We start from the raw sequence: 26498 nt of genomic DNA, 5'->3' as shown, positions 1-26498 counted from the left end.
TGAGTGATAGACACATAAAAAATATAGGACATGTGCTGAAAAAAAAGGGGAGTGACGGTGGTGGGAACAGTCAATATTCAGTTTGAAGCCATACTTTATTTTTAATGTAGCTAGAAATATCCAGTAACTATGTATTTTTAAGCAGAAAAAAATTCCTTTACTTTTCCTTTTTATAGCATCATTGGCACAAGAAAAGGACATTTCTGGTGTAGAAATGATGTTATGATGTTGAGTTCCTAATGAAAGGAGTACGTACTTTATATTAACTTAGAAATCTAAAAGCACAGGATACATTTTCAGGAAAATAATTTTACTTTTACCCACTTATGTTAGAACATACTTAGGTAATGTATAAATCAAATAAAAAATCCAGCAGTAGCTGGTCCTGAGGTACTCACAGCACACATTGGAGATTTTGAGAATGGAGAACACACGTTAACAAAAAGAGCATCAGCAAGCTCAAATTCGGGTTTATACACTGAGTATTTCTAAAGGGTTTAAAACGCATGCTCAATCAGCAGTTTTTTCTCATTTCATTGATGCATTTCTATTTGCTTGTATACAGCAAAGGGTGAGAACCTGAATTAACTTATGATTTCAGAAATGTGTTCCATGGAGTTTACTTCACTGCTCCCACCGATTCCTCAAATAAGCAAAGTATAGGGGGTCTCATCCCTTGAAATTTCTGTTAAACACTGGCACTTTACATTGAAAGATAGTAAGCAGAAACCCAGCAATTCCTGTTACAGTGCTTGGACTTAAGTCTCATTTAATGTAAGAATTGGATGTACGACAGAAAATCATTTTCTTTATCCTTGGAAGAGAGGGAAGGAGAGTAGAGAGAGTTGCAGTATTTAAAAACTGAATAGAACAATGAATCTTTCACAATGCTGACAACTTCACAATGAAGAATCATCATGAATCTCATTAATTCTTCAGTGATTAGGAAGTCAAGTTTCCCTCTCTGTGTATCAATTAATTCAAACTTCTCCAAAGATTAATACTACAAGATAAACTCAAACTGCAATAGGTATTACCTAAGTAGGAGACCAAACATCAAAGGGAATCCCTTCTTCCAAGGTCCTTTGATATGTTACGATTTCACCAAAGAGAAAATCTAACACTTAAATATGAAATCTCTTTGCCAAGTAAGAAACTGAAGCTATTATGGGTATTACCCTACATTGTCACTATATTAAATATTAAACCCAGCGTTAAATATGCCTGTATAATTATGCTATGAATGATGATAGCAGTGATATTCGTGAAAAAGGACCATCTTTTTAGCCCAAGAAGAGTAGGAGGAAAAAACTGTGAAAACGAGCAGAAAAAGCGGACAAAGAACTGGGCATTTTCTGATGTGAAAAGGACATTTTTAAACACAGAAATACAAAAAGGAAAACATTCCCTTATTTCCCCTATGTGGAAATACGAAACAATTTATTTTAGGTATGAGACAAGAACAGAGCTAAGTAATCCAATTTTACTGCAGCATTATAAAAACCATCCCTTCACCACAGTGTAAGATTTAACTGCATGTGCACAAGGGGACATGTGATATAAAATGTAGTAAGACAGCTGCTGCCCTGCCAAGTACTTCCAGTCCCTCCCCAGGTCCTACTGCAATACTGGTGGTCCCAAGAATTCCAGAAGCAAATCATTTAAGATAGTAACAACAAAGCAATTAAAAAGACAAATCAAAATGCCTCAGTAACCATATGTCCAATTCAAACTTTATCTATTTAAATGCTCTATTTGCCTCCCACTAACAAATCTTTATTTCACTCAAACTTGTAACAATAAATCTTCCACACTGATGTATCTGACTTGCCTAATTAATTCAAAGGAAAAAATAAAAATCATTAGTAAAGAAAAATGTAGGGGTTAATACACCTTTTTAATTTTAAATATTTTTAAGGTTTAAAAATTGCTTAAAGTTTTAAATTTCTAGTAGGAAAACATTATCTGAATGAATACCCTAATGGCAAACCGCTGTAAAATGTTTTCAGCTGCATTTGGGGCAAAGGGGTAGGGATTATCTTCAAAGCACCCCAGCTTTCTTCATGAGAAGGTCAGAGGTACACTGGTTTGTATTATTGCAACATCCATTAGATGATCTAAGTTGCTTTTCCTCCAGCAGGGCTTTACGTCAGAAGGGCATTATGCTTGACCCCCAAATTTGGCCGACAATTTACTGATGAGATTCATAACCTTTGGGTTGCTCTGATATTTTGACATATTTGCCGGGTTCTGGGCCACATCCTGGAAGGCCACCATAACTTCTGGATCCTGCAAAGAAAGGTATATGTAGTATTAAAAAAATATTCTATGGGTCATCAATTTTTTATCCTAAATCCTATCTCTTAGACCTACAGTTCTGATATACAGCGGAAACCGACACAGCACTGAAAGCAGTCATCCTCCAGTCTTCCTCATGGCTAAATCAACTCAGATTTGCACAAGCCCCTGAAGCATAAATATTATTAATGAGCACTTCAAAGTCAAACTCAACTATGTCACTCAAGACAATTGAAAAAAAAGGTATACAATTTTGATAGAAAAGGACAACTGGATATAATTACCAACTATTGCAGAGTATTCCCTATAGACAGCTTTTTAAAAACTTAAACTACTCATTCTGAAAAACAGAAAATGAATGTCACGACTACATAATTCAGCTCAGTAAAATATGGCTATCAGAGTAACTTTAATATGTTCCCACATAGAATTAAGAAAGAAATGCTTTAATGATATAAAGTTCAACTTTGTTCTTCCAAGTCTTACCTGCATGGCTGCAAGGACCTCTGGATCACTAAGAATTTCATTGAGGCCAGGCATTCCCGGCATTCCAGGCATTCCCCCTGCCATTCCAGGCATTCCTCCAGGAAAATTACCAGGCATTCCCCCAGGAAAGCCGCCTGCAAGAATAAATGAGAGATCTGTATAGACACCAACCATATTCCCAAGTAGTCTGAGAGTATATTATTTCCTTCTGATAAAACACATGTGCATGCACAAAGAACAAGGGTGCTGCTGAACACTAAATAGTCTGAACATTCAAACTGGATGATACAAGATGTAATTTTTATCATCACATTTCCTCTTTAAAAATAAGGCTGTAAATACTTTTTCCCTAGTAACAAAACTATAGAGAAAAAGCTAATAGTCCCTTGGAATTATAAAATTAAAAAGTCTAATGTTGATATTGGAGAAGGAAATTGGCAACCCACTCCGGTATTCGCATGGGAAATCTGATGGACAGAGGAGCCTGGTGGGCTGTAGTCCATGAAGTCGCAAAGTGACAGAACACACACCAATGTTGACATATGGCAGAAACTGATACAATATTGTAAAGCAATCATCCGCCAATTAAAAATAAGTATTTTTTTAAAAAGAATAAAATTAAAAAGTGTAATAAGTCATCTTCTCAGTCTTTAATATTATTCATCTGTTTCAATTTAAAGTTAATTCGTGTTTTTTTCTTCTTAAAAGCAATATTCTTCTAAGCAGTTATTCCTTCAAGAACTACCCTAAATACATGTTATAAAAAGTTGTGGATTTTTAGAAGTTCCCTGGTGATCTAGTGGTTAGAATTTGATGTTTTCATTGCCGTGGCCTGGGTTCAATCCCTGGTCAGGGAACTGAGATCCTTTAAGCCACACAACGTGGCCAAAATTTAAGGGGAAAAAAAAAAAGCCTATGGATTTTTAAATCTTCACCCAAATTGCATCAAAATTTCTGAAAGTGAAAAAAAAGTTCTAACAAAAACCAATCTAATTCTAGTATATTTTTAGATTATAAACTCAAATTTTTCTACTCCATTTTTCACTACCATAAATCTTTACATTCACTGGAGATATTCTAAAATCACAATTAACACACTATAATAATATAGGGACATCCTAGAGAGAAATACAGGTAACATTAACATATTCTATGGATCAAGTCATTTTAAGTAAAGCTACTCTGAAGAAGAAATATATACAACAAAGTGATTTCCATCTGTCTCAACAATTCAAACACGCCCATAAATAACTAACAATCACAGGTAAGGAGACCTAATCAGATAAGGAGACCTGAAAACAACTTCTAGCTTCCTATGCTGCTGTGACTTAACTAGTCTCCACAAAAATTATTGACCCAAGGCAACAACGGTGAGCCAGTCTGCTTGTCAAATCTATGTAATAAAGCCCATCATACAAAAAATTATCTCAAGTGCTAGCCCACATTAGTGGTCATTTTCTAAAATAAGGAACCTGATATGAGGTATTAACCTATAAACAAAAAGTAAGCCATGAGCTAAAATTTATTTTTTTGCTTTTGCTCCAAGTCATCCCCACCCCTTTTCAGTTGCCGGCACATGACCTTTCACAACAGCAGCAACCTTTTCTAGCCTCTGATCACGTAAATTCTAAGTAGAGAGGTGGTGCGTAGCTGCCTCTATAACCCTTCACAAGAAAGCTAGTTACGTGGAAGCTGCCGATTCCCCATTACAATGACAAACTCAAAAAAAAAAAACTCTTCATCTTTACATAAACGTCACACTGCCTCAATTCAGAAAGTATCCAAAAATATACTGAGTACCTTTTAACAGCTCTTCTACCTGTATTGCAGAGGCCTCTGCTGGTGGCTCAGACAGTAAAGAAGCTAAAGAACCTGCCTGCAATGTAGGAGACCCAGGTTTGATCCCTGGGTCGGGAAGATCCCCTTGAGAAGGGAATGGCAACCCACTCCAATACTCTTGCCTGGAGAATCCTATGAACAGAAGGAGCCTGGCGGGCTTCAGTCCATGGGGTCGCAAAGAGTTGGACACCACTGAGTGACTAACACTTTCACTGCTACTATTCAAGGCTTGCAGGAAAATAATACACTGTACTTTCAATAACAAAATTTTACCAAGAATGAAACTTTCCCAGGGACTAATGGTACTAAATACACACATCTGAGCCCCAAAATGAATAATCCCCAATTATCTACAATATTAGGAATTTTAATTTTTCTTTCAAAATACCTGGAAAAGAGCCATACTGAGATCCTGATTGTCTTCTGGCTTCTTCCTCCTTTAATATGAAAAGGAAATAAATTACATAGTAAGAAGTCTGCTGTCCATGCCTACCTTATCCATACAAACCATGAAAAAACTGTAAAATAAACTAGCTAGAGGAGGTACAAGAATGACAAGTTTCAAAAGGCAGTACTGGGCTAAAGACAACATCCCATTCCTCAAAAAACCAATTTTCAATTGGATTCTCAATGAGGAAGTTATTACTTTTGGTGGGCTTCCCAGGTGGAAGCTAGGGGTAAAGAACCCGCCTGCCAATGCAGTAGACATAAGAGCAGGTTCAAACTCTGGGTCGGAAGATCCCCTGGAGGAGGGCACGGCAACCCACTCCAGTATTCTTGCCTGAAGAATCCCATGGACAGAGGAGCCTGGCAGGCTACAGTAGTCCACAGGGTCTCAGAGAGTCGGACATGACTGAAGCAACCTAGCATAACTTTTGGTAATGATTTTAAGTAGTATTTTTGACTTGGAACTAAAACTAAGAAATAGTGAGTCAATTTTAAATAGCTATGAATTCACTACTAAAACAGAAGGTATCATAAAACTCAAAATATCAAAAAACAAAGCAAATAACACTGCCAAGTTTTAAATTAATTACCTGGCCAGGAAGAAGTATTGATTTTAGGAGAACACAAGCAAGGATATAAATTGGTGCTATAAAAACTCACTTAAGAACTTGAAGACTAAGCAATGAAGAGAAGGAAAACCTCCTTTTAAGTAGTATCACTATCCTATAGAACTGCAGCCAGCTCTTTTTATTTTAAAAAGGCCAGGAATTAGAATGATATCCAAAAAAGTCTATCTACCATATCTCTCTTTAATGGTTTAGGTACAGAAATTTTACCCTCTGGGCTCTCTCATGTTCTTCCCGAGCCTTCTTAACCCTTTCTATTCTTTCTTTGATCTCACGCTCTTCACGTTTTCGCTCATACTTTCTCCGATGTTCAGCAATTTTCTGGGCCTAGGAAAGAAACAGTCACAGAAAAATGTCTTCTCTGAAAATGGAATAAGGTCAACACAAATCAATGGTTTTGTTAAAGTATTATTTTTCTTTGGGGAAAGAGTAAACTTAACACACAGTTCTGAAAAATTAGGTTTATCTTACAGAAAAAGACCTAACTCAGGCACAAGGAGATGGTGGATAAATTTTGGATTAATGAGGCCACCATTAAAGGGTGTGAAGAGGCAACCATGTTTGGGCAGCTACAGTTCACGTGCAGGCAGCAGATCTTCTTAGAGCTACCATGACCAAGCAGGGAGACTTAGAACCTCAGTGATGAGGTGAGTGGGCTTCCCTGGCAGCTCAGCTGGTAAAGAATCTGCCCGCAACGTAGGAGACCCCAGCTCGATTCCTGGATCAGGAAGATCCCCTGGAGAAGGGACAGGATACCAATTCCAGTATTCTTGGGCTTCCCTGGCAGCTCAGATGGTCAAGAATCCAATGCAGGGGACCTGGGTTCGAATCCTGGGCTGGGAAGATTCCCTGGAGGAGGACATGGCAACCCACTCCAGTATGCTTGCCTTGAGAATTCCCATGGAGGGAGGAGCCTGGCGGGCTACAGTCCACAGGGTCTAAAAATTTTGAGTAGGACACGACTGAGTGACTAAGCACAGCAGAGGCTTATCAACTGTGACCCAGAGAAAAGAGGCTGGGATTTGAAGTTAGAGGAGTGTTAAAAATTTCAAACAATTAACTAGTACAAAGATGATAAACAGATGTCAGATTGCATGACAATTCTTGCCCGATACATGCCATGGGAAGGCAGAGACTGGGAACACATATAGCAGTTATTTCCCACAGTTTAATTATACTTAAGTTTTCCTCATCAATCAAATGAAGGGGCAAGGAAGAGAAGTATGTTAGTTTTAACTATAAGGATCAGCCAGGCACTAGTACACAGTACATGTCAAATACTTGGAATCTAGCATTTATTCATAGAATAGAAATGTAAGATTCATATTCAACTGTTACTTTAGCTTCTTCATGATTATTTAAAAACTTTGTGTTCTAGAATATTTCACTCAGTAACCTTGTTAATTTAGCCCTGTTACAAAAACAAAGAAAATCAAATCATCTGACAGATTAAATTTAATAAAACTTCCACAGTCTTTGAGAGTAAATTCTTCAGAATGGAATTTCACACAAAAGGAAAGATTTGCCATATAGATACACTAAGTTATTTTAACTAACAATTTTAGACAGAAATACAGACAGACCAGACTCAATCTTGGGTCACATTTTCTAGATTTTCTGTTTTCTCCTTTGCTATAAAGTTGATGCCCCCTTTACCATTTCTAACTTTCTGGTTATATCTTTGCAGGCCTGCAGAGCTTGCTGTAAATAACTGCATGAGAAATTAAAGCATGAAAACTCAATGATAGTTCCTGAATTCAACACAAATTTAAGTGATTACAGATTGTAACTTCTAATGGTCGTTTCTTTGCATCTGCAGTAAATTTACTGCCAAGGGTTAAGTAACAGAGCCAAGGAGTATCACCGTAATGACTTTCCCTTCCTTTACTTTAACATACCCTTGGTTGAACTTCCTTCAGCATTGCACTAGCATCTTCATCATAATCCAGCTTACAGGCAAGGGCAAGATCATGGGCAGCTTCTTCCCAATGGCCCAGAAGTCTGAAACAGATTTAAAGTCATTTTTGGAGGCCTTTATCCATATTCATTTATGTAGCACAGTGTCTTTTTTATAAAAATAGGACTGTAACAGAAGAGGTTTAAGTTAGATAATGAACTAATTTAATTATTACATTTCCACTCTATAAAAATTTAGTATGAGTTTATTTCCTCTATGGTAACTGGGAAGCTGTTTTACTAAAAAACGTTTAAAAACTTAAAAAAATTTCTTTTTAATTCAGAATATATTTTAAAAAATTATGTAGAGCCACAACTTTCAACTCATCAAAAACAGAATTAAGGGGTGTGGGGTGGCTCTGGGGCTAGGGATGGCGGTGGTAGCCGTTGTAGCGGCTCCGGAACCAGGAGGAGGAGCCCAGGGAGCGCCGTTAAGATGGGCTGGCTCCCAAGCCAGTGGGGAGGACACTGCTTCTTATTACAGCTGCTCAGAAGCGCCACTGGAAGCTCAGATGTGGGCGCTCCAGCCAACAGCACAGAGGGGTGCAAGGCAGTCACAAAGCCGCCCCTTCTGACGCCCCAAGGAGTAAGCCGACCCTTTCCAGGATCCAGAACACCACAAAGCAGTATGAAATCTGTTCATGAGAGGAGTCAGGAATGCCTTCCACCAAAAAAAGAGACCTCCCCGTGACCAACAAGGATATGGGGAGAACCACCAGCTGCTCAACTAACCACACACCCTCCAGCGATGCCTCTGAATGGTCCCCAAGGATTGTGGTGGCCGGGCAGAGCCAGAGTCAGCCTGGGGGGCAATGGAGCCGAGGCCATCACTGGTCTGACAGTGGACCAGTATGGCATGCTGTATAAGGTGGCTATGCCACCTGCCACCTTCTCCCCAACTGGCCTCCCATCTGTGGTGAACATGAGCCCTTGCTTCTCAAAAACAAAGAAACAAAAAACAGTTAACATGATGTGTATTTAACATGCTACCTTCTATATGCAGTAAGAAACAATACATGTGTACACATTTTATTTAAAATAGAAGATTAATAAGAAACTAAAGTTTGGTGAGTGAGTGAATGATGTCGCTCAGTTGTGTCCGACTCTTTGCAACCCCATGGACAGTAGCCCACCAGGCTCCTCCGTCCATGGGATTCTCCAAATGGAGTAGAGGATAGCAATGGAAATGAGACTTCTCTGGGTATACCTATTAACTCAGTTTTGACTCTTAAACATGCAAGTGTTTCACATACTCAAATAAGAAAGGACAGAAATAAAGCAAGCCCTAACCCTGAACACAAACAGAAATAAAAAGAGGCTACTTGTTTATCACATTGACAACATTAACCATGCAGGAAAAATTTATGCAAGTAATTTTTAAAATAGTATTTTGACTATATCTTAAGTGAGACAGAAGTATTCTAAGGATAAGAAAAAACTACCAAAACAAAAAAACAACCCCCCACTTAGAGGGTGTATTATTTCTTAAGGCACGATTCTAGGAGAATACTGTCAAAAAATACAAAAGGGAAAACATTTAACGCTGAATTTTAATTGAAAATGTCAGTATATACTCAAAATTTTTAAACTTTTCACCCCAAGAACATTATATAGGTTAACTGAAATGACAGTGATGATATCCTGGAAACAATAAACATACCTAGTGGCCAAACTTCAGTTTTCCACAAAATAGTCCCACTAAAACCAACCATGATTTCCTGAAGAAATGGTCTATTCCAAGTCAAAGTACAGAATGAGTTCTTGTACCAGAAGACAAAGAAATGCTCAAAGACAAATGGGGTCTTCAAGACAATCCACAGCAGTGCATGACCTTTCGTATACCCACAGAGCATTAATAACAATTTTCCAATCTTTTACCTGTATCTTTAACATTGTCTTCATAATCATTAGAGCTACTTTACTGAGTCACCTAATACAACAGGTCCCAAGCATGCTCACCTCCAGCTGCATCCCCCTTGAAGCACAGACCTTTTCCAAGCCAGTAAGACGTAAACAGCACAGGGCATTTCACCCCAAACCACAAAGATTTATCCACATATTAAACTTTGCTTTCAGGTCTGATTACTAATCTGGGTAAAATTCATTTATTTTCCCCTTTATCTGATAGTTCATGTTACCGAGCAGTGATTGAAGTAGTTTCAAGTTGCTGTATTCCTTCTTCCATAATATACTGGTTGTTTAATGTTAAGTTACAGTGACAAAGTCTTAAAATAAGAGAAAGTTTGTAAGACACTGATATAAAGTTACTCTCTTTTCTTAGAGATAACTTTGAGAAAAATCCTTGGCTACATGTGGCCAAAGATGTTAACACTGATATTCACTGAATGGAAGAAGTGAAAAGAATTCTTATTTTCTTACTTGTTCCGTATGACATAGTCTCTCAGTTTTACATATTAAGCATGTACCTACCACATTAGGTTTCTTTTTTTTTTTAAATAAAAAGAAGGTATATTAAAATACCAGATTTTAAATTTAAAGAGCTCTGAAAATAACTAGGTTCCGCTATTTACCTGTGTGCTTTCCCTCGCCACTTGTATGGCTGAGCTGAATCAGGATTTATTTCAATAGCTCTGTCACAGTCTCGGATGGCAGCATTTGGCTTCTGTAATTTGATGAAGACACTAAAAAACAAGTTTGGTATTAAAAAGTATTCATTTCAAACAATAACATCTTTAGGATTGCCATAGAAGCAATTCTATCTAAACAAATAAGCAGAAATTAGCTCTTTTATTTAGATTTCTCACCTGGCTCTCTTGGCATACAGAATAGCCAAACGAGGATTTAGCTTAATGGCATCTGTGAACAAGTCAATGGCTTTCTGTAGTTCACCTAAAGTGAAACAAGTTTATTGAGAAATAGTGGATAAAAAATATTAACTGTTTATCTCTTTTATTAGCCTTTCACATTCCCCTTTTAGTCCAGTAGAAGACTAGTTTCTAAATTAATACACAAAAGTAGCTCTTCAAAGCAAATCTTTACTAGACCTATACTGTAAGTCACCCAAGACAAGAGATAATTTTGGGGAACACAACCCCCCTTAAAAATATCAGAATACCACACTCTTGGTAAGACTTACTGACTTTTTAAATTAAGATAAAATCAAAGGCTAAGGCAATTTTATTCCATTAATTAATTTTCTTCTATCCATTAAAAGGATAAAATTAAACTTATAAAAAAGTACCCATACTACATTCATGAGGCTGATATAGAAATTAAAAAAAAAAACTAAACATATCAGAGACCAATAAACTATACATAGCAGAGATGGTTCACAAGCCAAAAAAAAAAAGGGTGGACTAGAACTGACGAGAGACCATACCCATATTTTAAATTCATTTTCAATATCCCATTCTCATAATTGCTTCTTTTGTTTATTAGTACCTTCAGTAAAGTCAGTTAATAAATAAACATAATACACAGGAAACCAGTGAGACAAAACAAACAGTTTTAAAGTAAAGGCCACAATTCACTATGAAAAATCTTTACCCAGTTAACTCAAGTGTTAAGGACCTTAACAGAACTCATGAAACAATGCAGAAAAATGTTCTGTCTTATCAGTTACTCCTACAGATGTCTATTAGAAATTAGGTCTGGATGTCTAACAAGCAATTCACATCTACCACATTCAAAATGAAACTCTTAATTCCTACCCCATCTCCAAATCTATTCCCCTACCCTACATTCTCAACTAAACACTTTTTATATATATAATAGAATAACACAAGTAAATGTATTAGAGACAAAGATTTTGACTTTATAAACTAAATGGCTCCTTCGTTCAGTCTAGTTTAGAGGTCAGCAACATTTTCTAGAAAGGGCCATTTAATAATTTTCAGGCTTTGCAGACTAACAATCTAACTATTCAGCTCTGCAGTTTTAGTGGGAAAGCAGCCTCCAACAAAACATAAATGGGTGTGGCTCTGTTCCACCAACTCTATAAAAACATGAGGTTGCAGTGTGCAAACTGCTGATCTACCCTCAAGCCCCAATTCTTGCAGTTATTCTTGACTGCACAATCTGAAACCAAAACTCCTTGTGTCTCTACTTTTAAAATGTATCTAGAATCTAACCACTCCTCATTCTGCTAGGTAAACAGAAATCCTATGGGGCAGGGCAATTAAGAAAAGATTATTGTGGAAAAGGAATGGTCAGGAAGAGAAGTGGCTGGGACAAATTGCTGGGTACAAATTAAAAGTTGAAATAGGTGAAGAAGACCTTTATACAGAAGCAGTAAAGCACAAGTAAAGGAACAGTGAAGGAAAGTGAGAATGGAAGATTAATATTCAAAAAGAGAACAAGGCTGGGACGGCAAATATGGGATCTGACTCTAGCAGCTCTAATGCTATAATTATCTTCAAAATGTATGCAAAAGTTAATTGCAGGTTACAAGCAAAGGAGTGTGTAACAATAAAAACAAGTTATAAGTACAAATAACCTAGGAACAGTGAACAAAAAGCAACAGAGACATTTCAGGTAGACAACCGATTAAGGTAACTGCAATAGTATAAAGGAACCTGAATAACAGTCAGTACTGAACTCATTCTAGGGCCTTCCCTGATGGCGTGGAAACCATTTTAAAATAAAACTTTAGTCATCTAAGACGATGGATGAAGTCCAAATGCACAACAGCATTATACAACAGCATCTATTCAGCAATGGCATTGTGACACTACACCACAGTTCTGAAGGGGTCTGCTCAGTACCCAATTAATAATTTGTTGTTATACATTTTAAGTAATTAAACAATATACTTAATACTATCAGCACTCTCCCATTCTGATAGGATTTTCTGAAGAGGTTCTAACATGCAGAGACTAGAACAAGACTGTTATGTCAATGGACAGTATTTGTCAAGGGTTTTACTATGTAAAAAGTTGAGGCTCACTGATCTAATACCCTTTGGGGTGAAGTCGTCCACCTTTTAAAGGCCTCTTGTCAGGGGAAAAACACTATAGTCAGGAAAGCACAGTCTTGGAGTGACAATCAGGATCTGTCTACACTCTGAGGCAAGATAATGATACTTGAGTGCTCATTTCAGCTTCTCTATCAATGGGCAAGAGCTGAGTGGAGAACAGGACACCTTCTTCTCCAGCACAAAATACTCAAAAAATTTAAATTCCCTTTCACTTTCCCATTATTAACAGTTACTGTAGCAGAAAATTAGAGAAGAGAATATTCAGACTACTACAGAAATATAGCAAAGAGAAAAAAAAACACTCACCATCATTTAGGGCATCAATGGCAGCCACTTTTTTATCATTTGCCTGATCCATCATCTCCTCAGTTATCTAGGGGGAAATTGAAGATCAACTCAGTAGAAAAGCAAAGAGAAAGAGGAAACAATTTGGATTTTCTTAGGGGTGTAGTAATCACAACTCCCATTTTCATTCATTCGACTCTGGTCTTCAGGGAATAAAGAGGATAATTATGATAAATAATTAGTAAGAAATTATACAGGATACATTTTAATCTTTCATACTAAACAATAAATTTCACTCCCTATACTCTGCCCTAGACATGATTTTTGCTTCCCTCCATCCCGATTAGAGCAGGTTTTTCCCACCCTAGTTTTTTTCAAATCTTTTCTAGTTATTCACAAGTATAGGCATAGCTTTTTTTAAATTGTACTTTGCAAAAAAACATTACACCTTTTACAAACTGAGGGTTTTTGGCAACCCTAGGAGTCTACAGGAGGTATTTTTCCAACAGCACTTGCTCACTTTGTGCTGTATTTGCTATGGTGATCTGTGATGTTATTACTATGACTTGCTGAAGCCTCAGATGGCCAATTTTTTTAGCAATGAAGTACTTTTAAATTAAGGTATGCACATTTTTAGAGACATAATGCTATGGCACACTTAACAGACTACAGTATAGTGTCAAGAAAACTTCTTACATGCACAAAAAAATTTGTGTGACTCACTTTATCCTAAGGGTCTGAAACCTAACTCACAATATCTTGGAGGCATGCCTGTACTATAAAACCCAGTCTCCTCACAAGTGAAAAAGTTAGTTCCTAAGAGGCTTGAATCTTCACAAGAAAAACGTCTCATTCTTTTGGTCCAATAACCATCCATGAGCACCTATACTAGACAGAACAAGACACTGTACAAGATGTTGACACTACAAAGATTAGCAAATGTCCTACAAGAAGCAATTTAACAAACAAAAATCCACTCTATCACCATCACTATAAAATATGCTGGCTAATTCATTAAGAAAATGATTTGACAGATTTAAAAACTGGAAGGAAAATACCAAGCTGTCTTTATACCTATTGCTATGACAATTCAATGAAGTTCTCAGAAACAAAAGCTACATAAAATATAAACCCAGAGTTCTTCCACATCTGTAAAAGTCAACTCTAAAATACAATAGAAGAGGATACCATTCTAAGAGCACACCAGACTTTCAAGGGAGGGGAAGGGGTGAGAGATAAAATTCTGTTAAAGGACACAGATAAACACTATGCTCATGAAAAATCTATTGACTACATCAATCTAACCCCAAGTTACTCAATAAATTAAAAGCAATTCCAACAAAAATTCATACAAGTTTTGGACAAACTAAAAAACCCTTTTAAAAAGAACAAAGGAAAACACGCTTGTCAGATAGTAAGGTATCCTGCCCAGCCAGGATAATTTGCAAGATGACTTCAGTTTATGGCAATATGGTACACATGATACTCTGAACAAGTCTAAAGCACACCTTTCAAAAGCCATCTATGACCTAAGAATGTAGAAATCCTCAAAGAACAAGATTAAACGAAGACATGAAATTCAGCCAGGTGCCAGGCACTCCATTTGCTTTTAACACTATGGAAGGTACCAAACCTGGTGACCTTGCAATTCTGTTTTTGAAGATAGTGCAGGACACATGAACCAAAGTCTAGATTCAGGTGACACAATGAATGCTGCCTGCTCAGACAGCCTCCAGAACCAATCGGGAACCCCAAACGCCTATTCCAAACATAAACCTGTGCAAAGAGGGAGGGCTGTGCAGTGAGGCGAAAAAGAAATCTCCACTGAAAATTCATAACCACAGTCACATTACTTGTGTAGTTGAACATGCAAGGAAAAAACCATGAAAATTTAAAATGGCCCTTGAGTCAGTAGCACCAAATCAGAGTGTTGATGGAAGCAAACATATCCCTCTCCGGAGAAACACACCTTCTATTTAGGCCTCAAAAACTTTCCATAAAACATCCACACACACAGTCTCTCTCTCGCACGTGAACTACAATAAACAAAGTACCTCAATGAGCAAGAATCAGGAAAAACAACAGGAGAATAAGACCAGCAAAACAATGTGATAAAAAATTTAATGTGTTTTGAGACTATTTAGGCAAGATCTGAAAATGAGTAAGGAGCAAGACACTTATAAATAACCAAGTCGTCTTTAAAATAAAAATCAAAGCAAAAATATCAAAATGAAAAACAAGCATTCAAATTCCAACTTGATAGAACAGCTGATTAGACAAAGAAAGTATAGATAATTCATCAGTGTTAAAGAGATGGAACTTAATGATGAAAAGGTCTAATGTGTCTAACTACGGCTCCTGAGTGATAGCAGAATGGGAAAGAAGCCATTTTTGAAAGAGATACTAGCTGTAAATACTTCAGAGCTTAAAAAAAAAGTTAACCACCCTAGGATTTAAGATGCCTAGTAAATCCCAAGTAGGATAAATACAAAGTATTATAAACCTAGACACACTGAGATGAACACCACCATTTTACAAAGTAAGTATGGCAATGTTGAAATATGACAATATTAAGTAGTGATGAGGGCCTGAACCAATCTATTAAGCTATGATTAGTATATTACAGCATTTCTCAAGCTCGATTTCATTATCAACCCCCAAAAAAGCTTACTAGGCATTTTCCCCTTACTTCTTACCTCCTCCATTTTAATTGTGCAGACATACTCCATACATGTTAATGTGTTATGATCTTTGGAATACTACTAACCACTGTAACACCTAAAGGTTTTTTTCAAGATCCATCTCCTAAGAATCAATTTTCACCACCTTGAGATTAATATAGTGTGCTGTGACAAAATCATTTTAGAAAACAACTGGTACTAGATATCCCATTAACAGGCAATTTCACTTGTAGAAATGTGAGGTGAACTCTATGGTTTCAAGAGCAGTTCAACCAGATGTGAAACTGAAACAGGTTAACAGAAAACAAGCATTTTGTTAGAGTATGATAAAAAATACAGGGAGTTTTCCCAAATATTTTAAGTAACAAATGCTTTCCTAGATGCCTTAAGTCAGAGTAAGATTTAACATGCCCTTTTCCTAGGAGAAACACATCATAAGATAACTGCAACCGGTAAGCTTTCACAGTCCTGACAGCAAATAGAAAACAAGCCATTGACTTTACCTCTACATTTTCATCTCCCATTTCTTGAGGTGCATCAGTGTCTGGTTCAATCACACCTTCATTGTCAATTTCTGTCAAAGTTAAGAAAATGCCAATAAGAACTGTGCTATCCAATATAGTAGCCACTGGCCACAGGAGGCTATTAAAAACTAATTAACCTTGGCTTGTGTAACTGATGAACTGAAACATTTTACTCTAGGTTAACTTAAATATTTTACTTTGTTAGCTTTATTTAAATTGATATACTAAAATATTTTCTTGTAAAACACAATCCTATTGTTTTGGTAAGATTACATTTCATTTTAAAAGGCACATAATGTAAGGTTATGTTATAACATTGTAGTAGGTACCCTGCCAAGAGCAGAGTCACTAGTCCTTGTACGTATTACACACAGACACACCACTGCTTTAGTCAATTGCAACAAACCGAATCAATTCAAATACTCTGTTCTACATACCAAGACATTTACGCTTTTTTTTTTTTTTTAATTTTACGCAGATAGCGCAAGTTACTGTAAATCGTGGTAAAATATTTTTTTTTTTTTTTACCATTTTCTGTCTGAAAACAGAACGGATAAATTTTAAACTAAAAGTATACTACTGACAGGGCTTCCCAGGTGGCACTTGTGGTAAAGAGCCCGCCTGCCAATGCAGGAGACAAAAGAGATTTGGATTCAATCTCTGGGTAAGAAAGACCCCCTAGAGAAGGGCATGGCAACCCACTCCAGTATCCTTGCCTGGAGAATCCCATGGACAGAGGAGCCTGGAGGGCTACAGTCATAAAGGGTCAGATACAACTGAAGTGACTTAGCACAGCACATACTACTGATACAGTATTAGGAAACATATTTAGCAAAGTGAATTTGATAAAAGCAGTTTCCTCTAAACAGTCAAAAAAGAATGAAATTAAAGTTAGCTACCTGAAATCAGAATTCACATCCAACAAAAAAAATTTTAATTAATTTTTAACAGGAACTGAGCTTGTGTGTGTGTGCACTCAGTTGTGTCTGATTCTCTGCCCACCAGGCTTCTCTGTCCATGGAATTCTCCAGTCAAGAATACTGGAGTGGGTTGCCATTTCCTCTTCCAGGGGATCTTCCCGACCCAGGGACTGAACTGAACTCTCATCTTCTTCACTGCAGGCAGATTCTTTACCTGCTGAGCCCCCAGCTTAGTTCAAGCACAAAATGCTTAATTTTGTAGGAATTATTACAGTCATGGTAATTTTCATAAAACTGTAAGACTAAAAAATATTTTACAGTAAGTAAAAGATCTGATTAAGCCCACAAACAACAAGCTCTTTCCAACATACCAAAGATCAAGAACCAATTCGAAATTTTAAAAATTTTAAGTATTTTTTTTTAGCTTTTAGATAGGTTCTATGAATTAAGAGACTATCCAATTAATAACTAGGGTATATATTTATAGTCTCAAAGGACCTCCTAATTTATTAAGAAATTTATCAGTCTGCAGTCTGAAAAAAAAAAACCAAATAAAACCCCAGGCCCATGACACATCAATTCTTCTAAACTGAACTAATATTACTAACATAGATGCAGATACTAAAGGAAAACAATTTTTTGGTACCTGATTCAGTTATTTGAAAACTTTTACACACATCTAGAAAAACCTGGGTATGTGACCCAACTTTTTCTACAAAAAAATTTTTTTTTTTTTTTACAAATTTCATGAAGTCTGAATACTGATCAAGTATTTCCAACAAAAATATAACATCTGCATTGAGATATACTTTAAATACTTAAATACTCTGAATTTGAAGACCTAGTATGAAAAATGGAAAAACAGCTCATTAATAATTTTTCCACACTGATCACATGTGGAAATGCTAATAACATTTTACATATTAGTCTAAATCCATTATTTGAATTAATTTCAACTGTTTTTAATTTTTAAAATGTGGCTACTAGAAGAAAACTTCAAGTTTCATATGTAGTTCATGCTATACTACTATTAGCACTGATTAGTATCTAGTACAAAAAATCAACACGGGATCATATTATAGTGATCATATTATATTATCAAATACACACTAACTACCGTCTCCTCACCTAGATCACTTTCCTCACTTGACGGTTCGTCTGTCTTTACGTTTTCCTCCGCCTTCTTACTATCTGTTTTTTCTTCCTAGCAAAGGGAAGGTAAACAATGCTATCAGCATTTAATAACACACCCAATACATATTCTATTAATTTATACATTTATATATATACTATTCACATGCATTACATTTCAGTTGTTAATGTTCTTTCTTGTTGTGTTTGGTACACTACTTTTAGTTTTCTATTTTTATTGCTCTTTTTAAGTTAAGTATAGGTCCACTCCCTTATCCAAACCATTTAGACAATGAGTTTTAGAATTTTAAAAATGTTAAGATTTTAGGAAGCTAATAAAGTGGATATACCACATATTATGCCTTACCAGGCACTACAGTCCACAACTCCCCATAATCAAACACATTATTACTTTTGCAAAATAAAGTTTTTAGCAGAGATACATATTAAAAACAATTTTATCTTCATACATATTTATCATATGGCAAAACAGCCTACCTAGGGCTCAGAATCTACCAAACCTGACAAATGACTCATCTAAAAAAAGAATTAACTATTTCTGGAGCTTTTACTTCTCTCATTTCACCCTTCAAAGATAACGTTAAATAATAAACGGCAAATTTTCTTATCAATTTAAGACAGCTAACGAGAAAATTCTGAGGGGAGAAAACCTTCTAGACATAGAGGCACAAAATAAGAGAAAAAGAATTCTGGAGAGAGCACTCTTCCCCCACCCTCATCTCCAAACTTTAGCTACTAGTAACCTCTCCGAGCAACCTCCCTACTGTACACACCTTTTTGGCAAATATGCTAAAGCAACACCCTGAATCACACTCAGAAATATCCCTCAGGTAGTAGGCAGAAAAAATAGAGCGCAACAAATTTGGGCTGTTTTTCCATTTACTTTCCAAATATTAATAAAGTACCTACAAAAATACTATACTACGTGCTAAAAAATGATGATAATTATGAATGAGAATTCCCCAGAGGCCCAAAGGTTAGGATTCACTGCAGTGCCAGGTTTCATCCTCAGTGGGGAAGTAAGATCCAGCAAGACATGCGGCATTGCCCTCCCCACCCCAAATGATGAAGACTACAAATGCATACAATTACAGAGCTTACCACCTACAGCTCATGCATGTAACATGCATCCAGCATTTATTCTCACTTATTTTACAACACAGTGAATATTCAACCCCACATTCTAAGTATCAAATCAGATTACAGAGATTTGACTGCAAAATAGAAATTTTACCAAGATATTTCCAAGTGATTTCTTGGAGAAATCAGGGGTGGTAATTTGAGGGCAGCAGGTGAAAAACATTCCTAAGAAACCTGATAGTACTTTATCACTAAACATACAAATGAAATTCATAACTTACCTTGGTATTTTCTTCCAATTTAGTTTTATGAGCAGCAGGTGGTATTTTACCCCCCATGCTTGAGGAAGATGAAAAAAAAATATATTTAGAAAACTAAAATTAAATGTGCACCTTTCCCATTCTATTTAATGTGATAGTTATCAAAAAGAATCTTCAATTACTCAGTATCTTTGATAGTGATAATGAAAAATGGCTCCTGTGTACCAATTACTGAATCATTACACAATCCAAAACACTAAGTATGCATTTCAGCAGAGTGAAGGGATTTAATGATAAGGAACAAGCATACAAACAGGACAAGATTCTTTAAAAATAACTTTTCAAAAGAACATAATAATCAAATATGAGTTCTTTTCAGTTAAATTTTAATGAAGACACTAGAATTCTTAAACTAAGTCAGTTTCAAAATGCAGCATTCCAGAATGTATTTAGGATGACATCCAAACACAGTCCTAACAGTTTAATTCATGTTAAAATCTTGGGAGAGTATGGCAAAAACCACTGCAATATTGTAAAGTAACTGGTCTCCAATTAAAATAAAAAAAAAAAAAAAAAACACCTTGGAAGGTAACAGTCCTCCCAAGGAATGCAGTAAACAAAATCTAACCCTAAGGAAAGATCAGACAAACCCAAATTGAGGTAAGTTCTATAAAACAACTGGCTCATAATATTAAAAATTGCCAAGGTCATGAAAATCAGTAGGACTGAAGTACTATCTCAGAACAAAGAGACATGACGACAAAGCGCAACATGTAATTCTGCAGACTAGATAATATTAATGCATCAGTTTCCTGAGCTGATGACTGCACTGCAAAGGACAGTCCTTGTTTGTAGAAAACACACACTAAATGGCACTGGGGACAGTGTTGGAAATAGTTCAGGAAAAACGTTCTTCATACTACACTTGCATTCTGTTTGCAAGCTAGAAACAGTTTCCAAAAAATTTAAAACTTGGGAGGAAAACCCAAGAGGGTTTATTCATAAACTAGATTTAGAATTTCTCACACTCCAAATTCTAGTTAACTACTGGAAGGTAACACCAATTTATAGGTACACAAGTTTTATTTTATGCTTCCAAGATTGAAAACAAGCTAGTTCCCTGTCAAAATTGCAAACTGGACTTTGTCAATACAGGCGTTTACGTAGGACTAGTGCAGAGACCTTCTCATGTGGAATCACAGACTTCAGTCATAATTCTCTTACTTTGGTAACATTCAGTCTACTTTGCTATAGTTACTGACACACGTGTACAAAAAACTGGGTGCTATATTCTAAATTCACTGACAGTACAAATGCATTCGGTTCACTTCATTTAAAATATTTGCTGAAACAAAGGTTTACTATATAGCACAGAGAACTATTGGAAAAGGAAATGGCAACCCACTCCAGTATTCTTGCCTGGAGAATCCCATGGACAGAGGAGCCTGAAGGGCTACAGTCCATGAGGTCATGAAGAGTCAGACACGACCAAGCAACTGACACATAATGGAAAATAATTTTAAAATATATGTATAACTGAATCACCTTGCTGCGCACCTGAAACTGTATTTCAATAAAATATATATATTAAAAAAAAAAAAAAAAAGTATTTGCTGAAGAGCAACGGTCCATGTATTGTGCTGGAGAACAGAATACAAAGATACTCCCTTTTATCTTAAATTACCATAAAATTAAAGGATAAAAAGCACCTACAAGATAGAATGTAGACCGAGTTGTCAAATAGGAGAAAACAGCATCAGAGAACACTTCTGCCTCTAGAGAAACAAAAATATTCCAAAACATATTTCTGGGAAAGAATGTAGCCTCCCCAATTCCCACTAGCTACCAAGCCAAAATTTTTTCTTCATATTTCTTTGTCCAGTATATTAAACTTATAAATTCTTAAAACTAAATGAAGTTTAAAGGTATAAATAATGATAGAAATTATGGCAAATAAGCAAAGAGACTGTCTAAGCCCCGGTATCCATGACTAATTTAGTACTGGAGTGGAGGAAAACCTGAAATGGAAACCTAAAGTGGCATTAGGTTTAGGAATATTCTTAGACCTTCCAAGTCTCCACATTCAGCCCAATCTACTATTAACCTTGGACTGCTTTAAGAAGGCTGATATGAAGGCAGAAAAGAGAGGAATTAAAACACTTCAGAGACCACAACCATTTAAGTTTAAATTTAGATGGAAACAAATAACAAAAGCTTGTAGGTTAGTACCTCAACTTAAACGTTCAGAATCAGATGTGTTCAGAATCAGAAAAAAGACCCTTCGTTCCACACTTAAGCCAACAATTTAGTCTACCAAAAGAAAAATATAAAAAGAACCAGAAAGAAAAACTGGAATTACCTATGGGAAACATTAAAGTAAGACACAAGGTTATTATTTTTTTTTTAAACGACACCTGAGAGTATTTTTCAGACCTTAAATCATAATTCTCTTACACAGCGACCAGCTCTCCGGGATAAGTTACAACAATGTTCTCAGATACGCTTTAACTTTTCTTCAGGGTCCTCTCTACCCCTCTAGTGGTGGCACAGACCATGTATCCACTGGGTATACCGTTCACTCTTGATGCCAGTGATTTCTTTCTGCAGTATAGGTCCCCTTTTCCTGCAATTTTAAGAACTTGGACTAATTGTAGGCTCATTCCTCTCAAGAATGGATAATAAGAGGAAAGCACACAAATACCTTAAGTGACATTTTTGGATCAAGTTATGCAATAAACAACTAAAATCTAGATCTCAGTTTCTAGTCCTGAAAATCTAACTGCAACTCTTATGGGCTTTTTTCTGTCAAAAAGGAGAATTTGCAGAATAGTATTCTTAACTGTTAACAACTGTTACTAAACTACTACAGTAACTAACTGTAAGTGTGCTCAGAATTTTACATAAATATCAGGAGCAGAAATCTTACAGTAGCGAGAAAACTGGTATGCATAAACAAGGACTGAGAAACTGAAAGAGAAAAAAAAAAAAAAAAAAGACTATCCCACCACAAACAACGTTGATGGATTTGAACTTAAATCTCTTCTTTACAACAAGCTCATTGGAAGAATTAGTCTTTCAAATGTTGGCTCATCATTGGTGCATCTTTCCCTATAAAAATCTTACTGAAGAAAACAGATCAATGTTTAGGGTAGTACCTTTTAAGGGTCTCGTTTCTTTGTACTGCCGCTACGTATCACCGTGAGATGCGATTTTGTATGTCATCTCTTTCAAATTCCTCACCAGAGGTATTGATTTTAAAAAATCATCTCGGGGAAGGGTTCCCTTGCTTCCTTAAGTTCCCCTCCAAAACGCAGAATACTAACCTCTAAATATCAAAATGAGTTTCTGTGTTTATTCATTTGTATTACTCAATAGACTGTTTTCATACTGTTTCATAGCTAGCATCTGGCACAATGCCTGTTCAATTAATTTTACGCTCGTAGCGACGTACTCTGGAGTTACAGATAACAAGAACAGACGGTGTTAACAAGCGGGTTCTTAAAAAATCATTTTTCTTTCAGTGTTTGAAGTGATGGAACTGCCACTACCAAAGGACAAGAAGGGATTCACAAAATAACTCTACGCACTTAGAATCGTAATCGCATAGTTATCACTTGTACCGTAACTTATTAACCACACCAATTTTTAAGAGCATAGTGCGTGTAAGAGTTGCTTTGTGTTACTGCGACCTCAACAGGACACCAGAGACGGCAAGAAAAACAACTCCACGCTAAAGAGCCGTCTTGCGGCCCTCCCCCCTCCCCGCCTCACGTCTACAGTGTCCAGGTCCCCGCAACACTCTGCATCTCCGTATTTCGACGAAGACACACCCCTGGACACCTCAGGGTGCAGGGAACCCAGCTCTGCCATTTCTTTCCGCGCCTCTGAACCATCTAAGCGTCCCGATCCTCCATTAGCCCCTCGAGGTGGCCTCCAGGGAGCGAGCCCCGCCGCCGAGCTCCCCGCTCCTCCGCCCCGCGCCAGCTCGGGGCCCAGCACCCGCTCCGGCCGTCCCTCTTCCCTCCCCCCAACGGTCCTCAGGCCTGGGTCTCACCTCTCCACCCACTCCCTCAGGAAGCGCATTTCCTCGGTGTGCAGAACGCTCGGGTCCTGCTTACACATTTTCACGAAGGCTCGAAGCTCGCTCACTTTGCGGGGGTCCATAGTTAAGCAGTGGCGGGAGGCGGCGGGCGCGGCGAGGGCGGCGGCCCGATTCCAGGCCCGGGCGCTACTTCAGCGTGACCGCGTAAAGGGGGCGGCTGCCGCGAGGCAGAACAGACTAGAACCTCCCCGGCCGCTGGCTCCGCCCACCCAACGGTCTCGTGACCCCGGGTCCTTCGCCTGTTCATTCCTACTCCCTCTGCCGCTGCCCTGCGCACTGCTCAGAACCTTCTAGAAGCGTGGCTGTTCGTGCTGTTGCCTGCCTCTCCATACACTCTTTCTTATATTAACTCTAGAACCGGTGCTTTAGAGGGATCATCCTCCCATCCGGTGCTTTCAAGGAGGCGGAAGCTGTTAGCCTCTGTGGGGAGTCATTTAGAATAGAATAGTCTCTTGAGTGTGACCATTAAATAGAACATGATGCCATGACGCCACCAAGATGGCCCTCCGGTCGGAGCGTCCCTCACAAATCCGGGCGTGACGTAAACATACTGCGCCGCTGTGGGAGGAAAGCCCGGCGAGCGGCGCCGGCCGGAAGGGGAGGGGCGCCTGGCCAGGTTTCCTGGCGACGCAGCCCTGCTGGCGACCGCTTCTCCGGCAGGTTTCCTCGTTTCCCTCCTGACGCCTGAGCGTGGCAGTTATGCGTTGGCTATTCTCTGCAACTAGGCTTGTTCCCGCGGTAGCAAGCGCCCGCAGCCTCTCAGGTTAGACTTAACCTCCCACAGTGTCCCCTCCGGAGCTTGCTCTGCGAAGCCTGAGGCGCGCCAAGCGGGATCCAAGTTGGTCTCAGGCGACCCCTGCTTCGGCGGACCCTTCTACCGGGACTTCCACGCCCAAACCCTCTGTGCACTCCTCAAATTTCTTCTCTTCCTCCTACTGCCCCTGACAAAGGGTGGGCCCGGTGTTCTCTGTACCGTTGAGGTATTCTGGGAGTTGAAATGCATGCAGAGAGAAAAGTGTGTGCTGTCTTCCCCGAGGGGCTAAGTCTTGCGGACTCAAGAAACTTGTGTCAGTTATCACACTTGTTCTGGTGACAAGGTGTCTCGCATCAGGTAGCTCTTGTTAGGATAACCTAGTAAGTTTAGGATAACTTAAAATCGTATTTTCGTGTTTTCAAAGAGTTGACGTGAGAGCTGGCTCTCACGAAATGGACGTGAAACGTTAAGTTTAATAATACAAATCCTTTGAGTAGTTCCTCTTGGAAGAGGTAATATTTGGAAATACTCCTGAGGCTTTTTATGTCTGAAAGTTTTGCTTGTAAAGGCAAGGTAGAGTATTCTGGGAATATGGGGGGGAGGATATTTTTACGGTGTATTGTATCGTGAGGAATTAATGCAATAAACATGAAAACTTGATCAGTGAAGGTTGAATCATCTGCCTTTCAGGCAGATCTGCCATTGAATCATATTTTAGTTTTTTGAGGCGATAGATGAATAATGCGTGCATCAGAGCATGTGGTCTGTGACACCAAAACCGTGTCTTGGCATTTATTTATTGTGTTGCTATACTTGAATTTGGACTTCCCTGGTGGCTCAGACGGTAAAGCGTCTGTCTACAATGCGGGAGACCGGGGTTCGATCCCTGGGTCGGGAAGATCCCCTGGCGAAGGAAATGGCAATCTACTCCGGTACTATTGCTTGGAAAATCCCATGGACAGAGGAGCCTGGTAGGCTACAGTGCATGGGGCCACAAAGAGTCGGACACGACTGAGCGACTTCACTTTCATACTTGAATTTATTGATAGTGGGATGGTAATTATAGCAAGACTTACTCCTAACTCTAAAATATGAAAATAAAAAGTAATAATTGTCCAGTGCACAGAACTTGCTCTTTGCTTCTAATAGCTAGGCTGCAGAAATCTGTCCCGAGATCATCGAGAGTAGGTGAATAGATAGGCTGTTAGTCAGTCTTGAACACAAAGGCCATAGCTTATGATTTAGAGCTGGAACCACTGATTTACTTGTGACTTCTCTTTTTTTGTATTTGTTGAGGCTTTGTGTGAAACCTGATTAATCAAGGTTTAGGACAAGGTACTGAATTACACCAGGGCTTCCATGGTGGCTCAGCTGGTAAAGAATCCACCTGCAATGCAGGAGACCTGGGTTCAATCCCTAGGTTGGGAAGATCCCCTGGAAAAGGGAAAGGCCGGCCACCCACTCCAGTATTCTGGCCTGGAGAATTCCATGGAATGTATAGTACATGGGGTCGCAAAGAGTTGAGCACTACTGAGTGACTGTAGTTTAAGTTTTTAGTTTACTGGATTATACACACTAAGATCTTTGAAAAATGTGTTTATCATTCTTCATTTTGCCTCAGTAGAATAAGTAAATTTAACTACCTCTTCTATTAATATCACAATATACATATATAGGGGAATTCCCTCAGTGTAGAATCTGCCTGCAGTTCAGGAGACCTGGGTTCAATCCCCAGGTCGGGAAGATCCCCTGGAGAAGGAAATGGCAACCCACTCCAGTATTCTTGGCCTGGAAAATCCGATGGCCAGAGGAGCCTGGCGGGCTGCAGTCCATGGGGTCTTAAGACCATGGGGTCTCAGTTGACTTAGTGACTAAACCACCACCATACATATATAGGCTTTCTGAATGAATGATCTCATCGGATCTTCACAAGTCCAGTAAGTTAGAGCAAATAGTTTACTGATAGGGAACTGAAACTAACACAGTATCACAAGTAGCAAATCAGGAATGTTTTGTGATTTGCCATATAGTCCTTTTCCTGTTATACTTGTGCTAGGTCTTACTCTAGCTTAGTAGAGTTCTTTGGGAACTTTTTATTGAGCCAGAATAACTTGAGTCAATAACTTTTGAGTTAGGGAGTCATTCTGGACGA

At 38.1% G+C, this 26498-nt stretch overlaps 2 protein-coding genes across 5 annotated transcripts in view; one reads left to right on the top strand and one right to left on the bottom strand.

The window, feature by feature from the left end:
- Positions 1–1409: 1409 nt before the first annotated feature.
- Positions 1410–23970, bottom strand: ST13 (ST13 Hsp70 interacting protein). The gene is made up of 12 exons (XM_070371522.1): positions 23545–23970; positions 19512–19569; positions 18127–18202; positions 16058–16128; positions 12895–12961; positions 10418–10502; positions 10184–10294; positions 7595–7697; positions 5907–6023; positions 5012–5060; positions 2785–2918; positions 1410–2289 (listed from the first exon to the last, which is right to left on the bottom strand). Exons 1-12 carry the CDS (start codon positions 23652–23654, stop codon positions 2161–2163), a joined length of 1110 nt encoding a protein of 369 aa, XP_070227623.1. The 5' UTR covers positions 23655–23970; the 3' UTR covers positions 1410–2160.
- A 189-nt stretch (positions 23971–24159) lies between these two features.
- The window catches only part of XPNPEP3 (X-prolyl aminopeptidase 3), a 44056-nt gene continuing 41717 nt past the window's right edge, over positions 24160–26498 (top strand). For 2 of the 4 annotated variants that reach the window (XM_070371519.1, XM_070371520.1), the window contains exon 1: positions 24223–24355. Coding sequence is in view for 1 of the 4 variants with exons in the window: in XM_005909425.2 (XP_005909487.1) it covers positions 24292–24355 (64 nt within the window). In the remaining 3 variants the exon portion in view is untranslated. Of the gene's footprint in view, positions 24356–26498 lie in introns of all 4 variants that reach the window. The other 2 variants (XM_005909425.2, XM_070371521.1) reach the window with 2 other exon arrangements.

This window comes from Bos mutus, chromosome 5, assembly GCF_027580195.1.
Source record: "Bos mutus isolate GX-2022 chromosome 5, NWIPB_WYAK_1.1, whole genome shotgun sequence".
Taxonomy (NCBI): domain Eukaryota; kingdom Metazoa; phylum Chordata; class Mammalia; order Artiodactyla; family Bovidae; genus Bos; species Bos mutus.
Note: the sequence above shows the minus strand (reverse complement) of the source record. Positions and strands in the feature narration are given on the sequence as shown.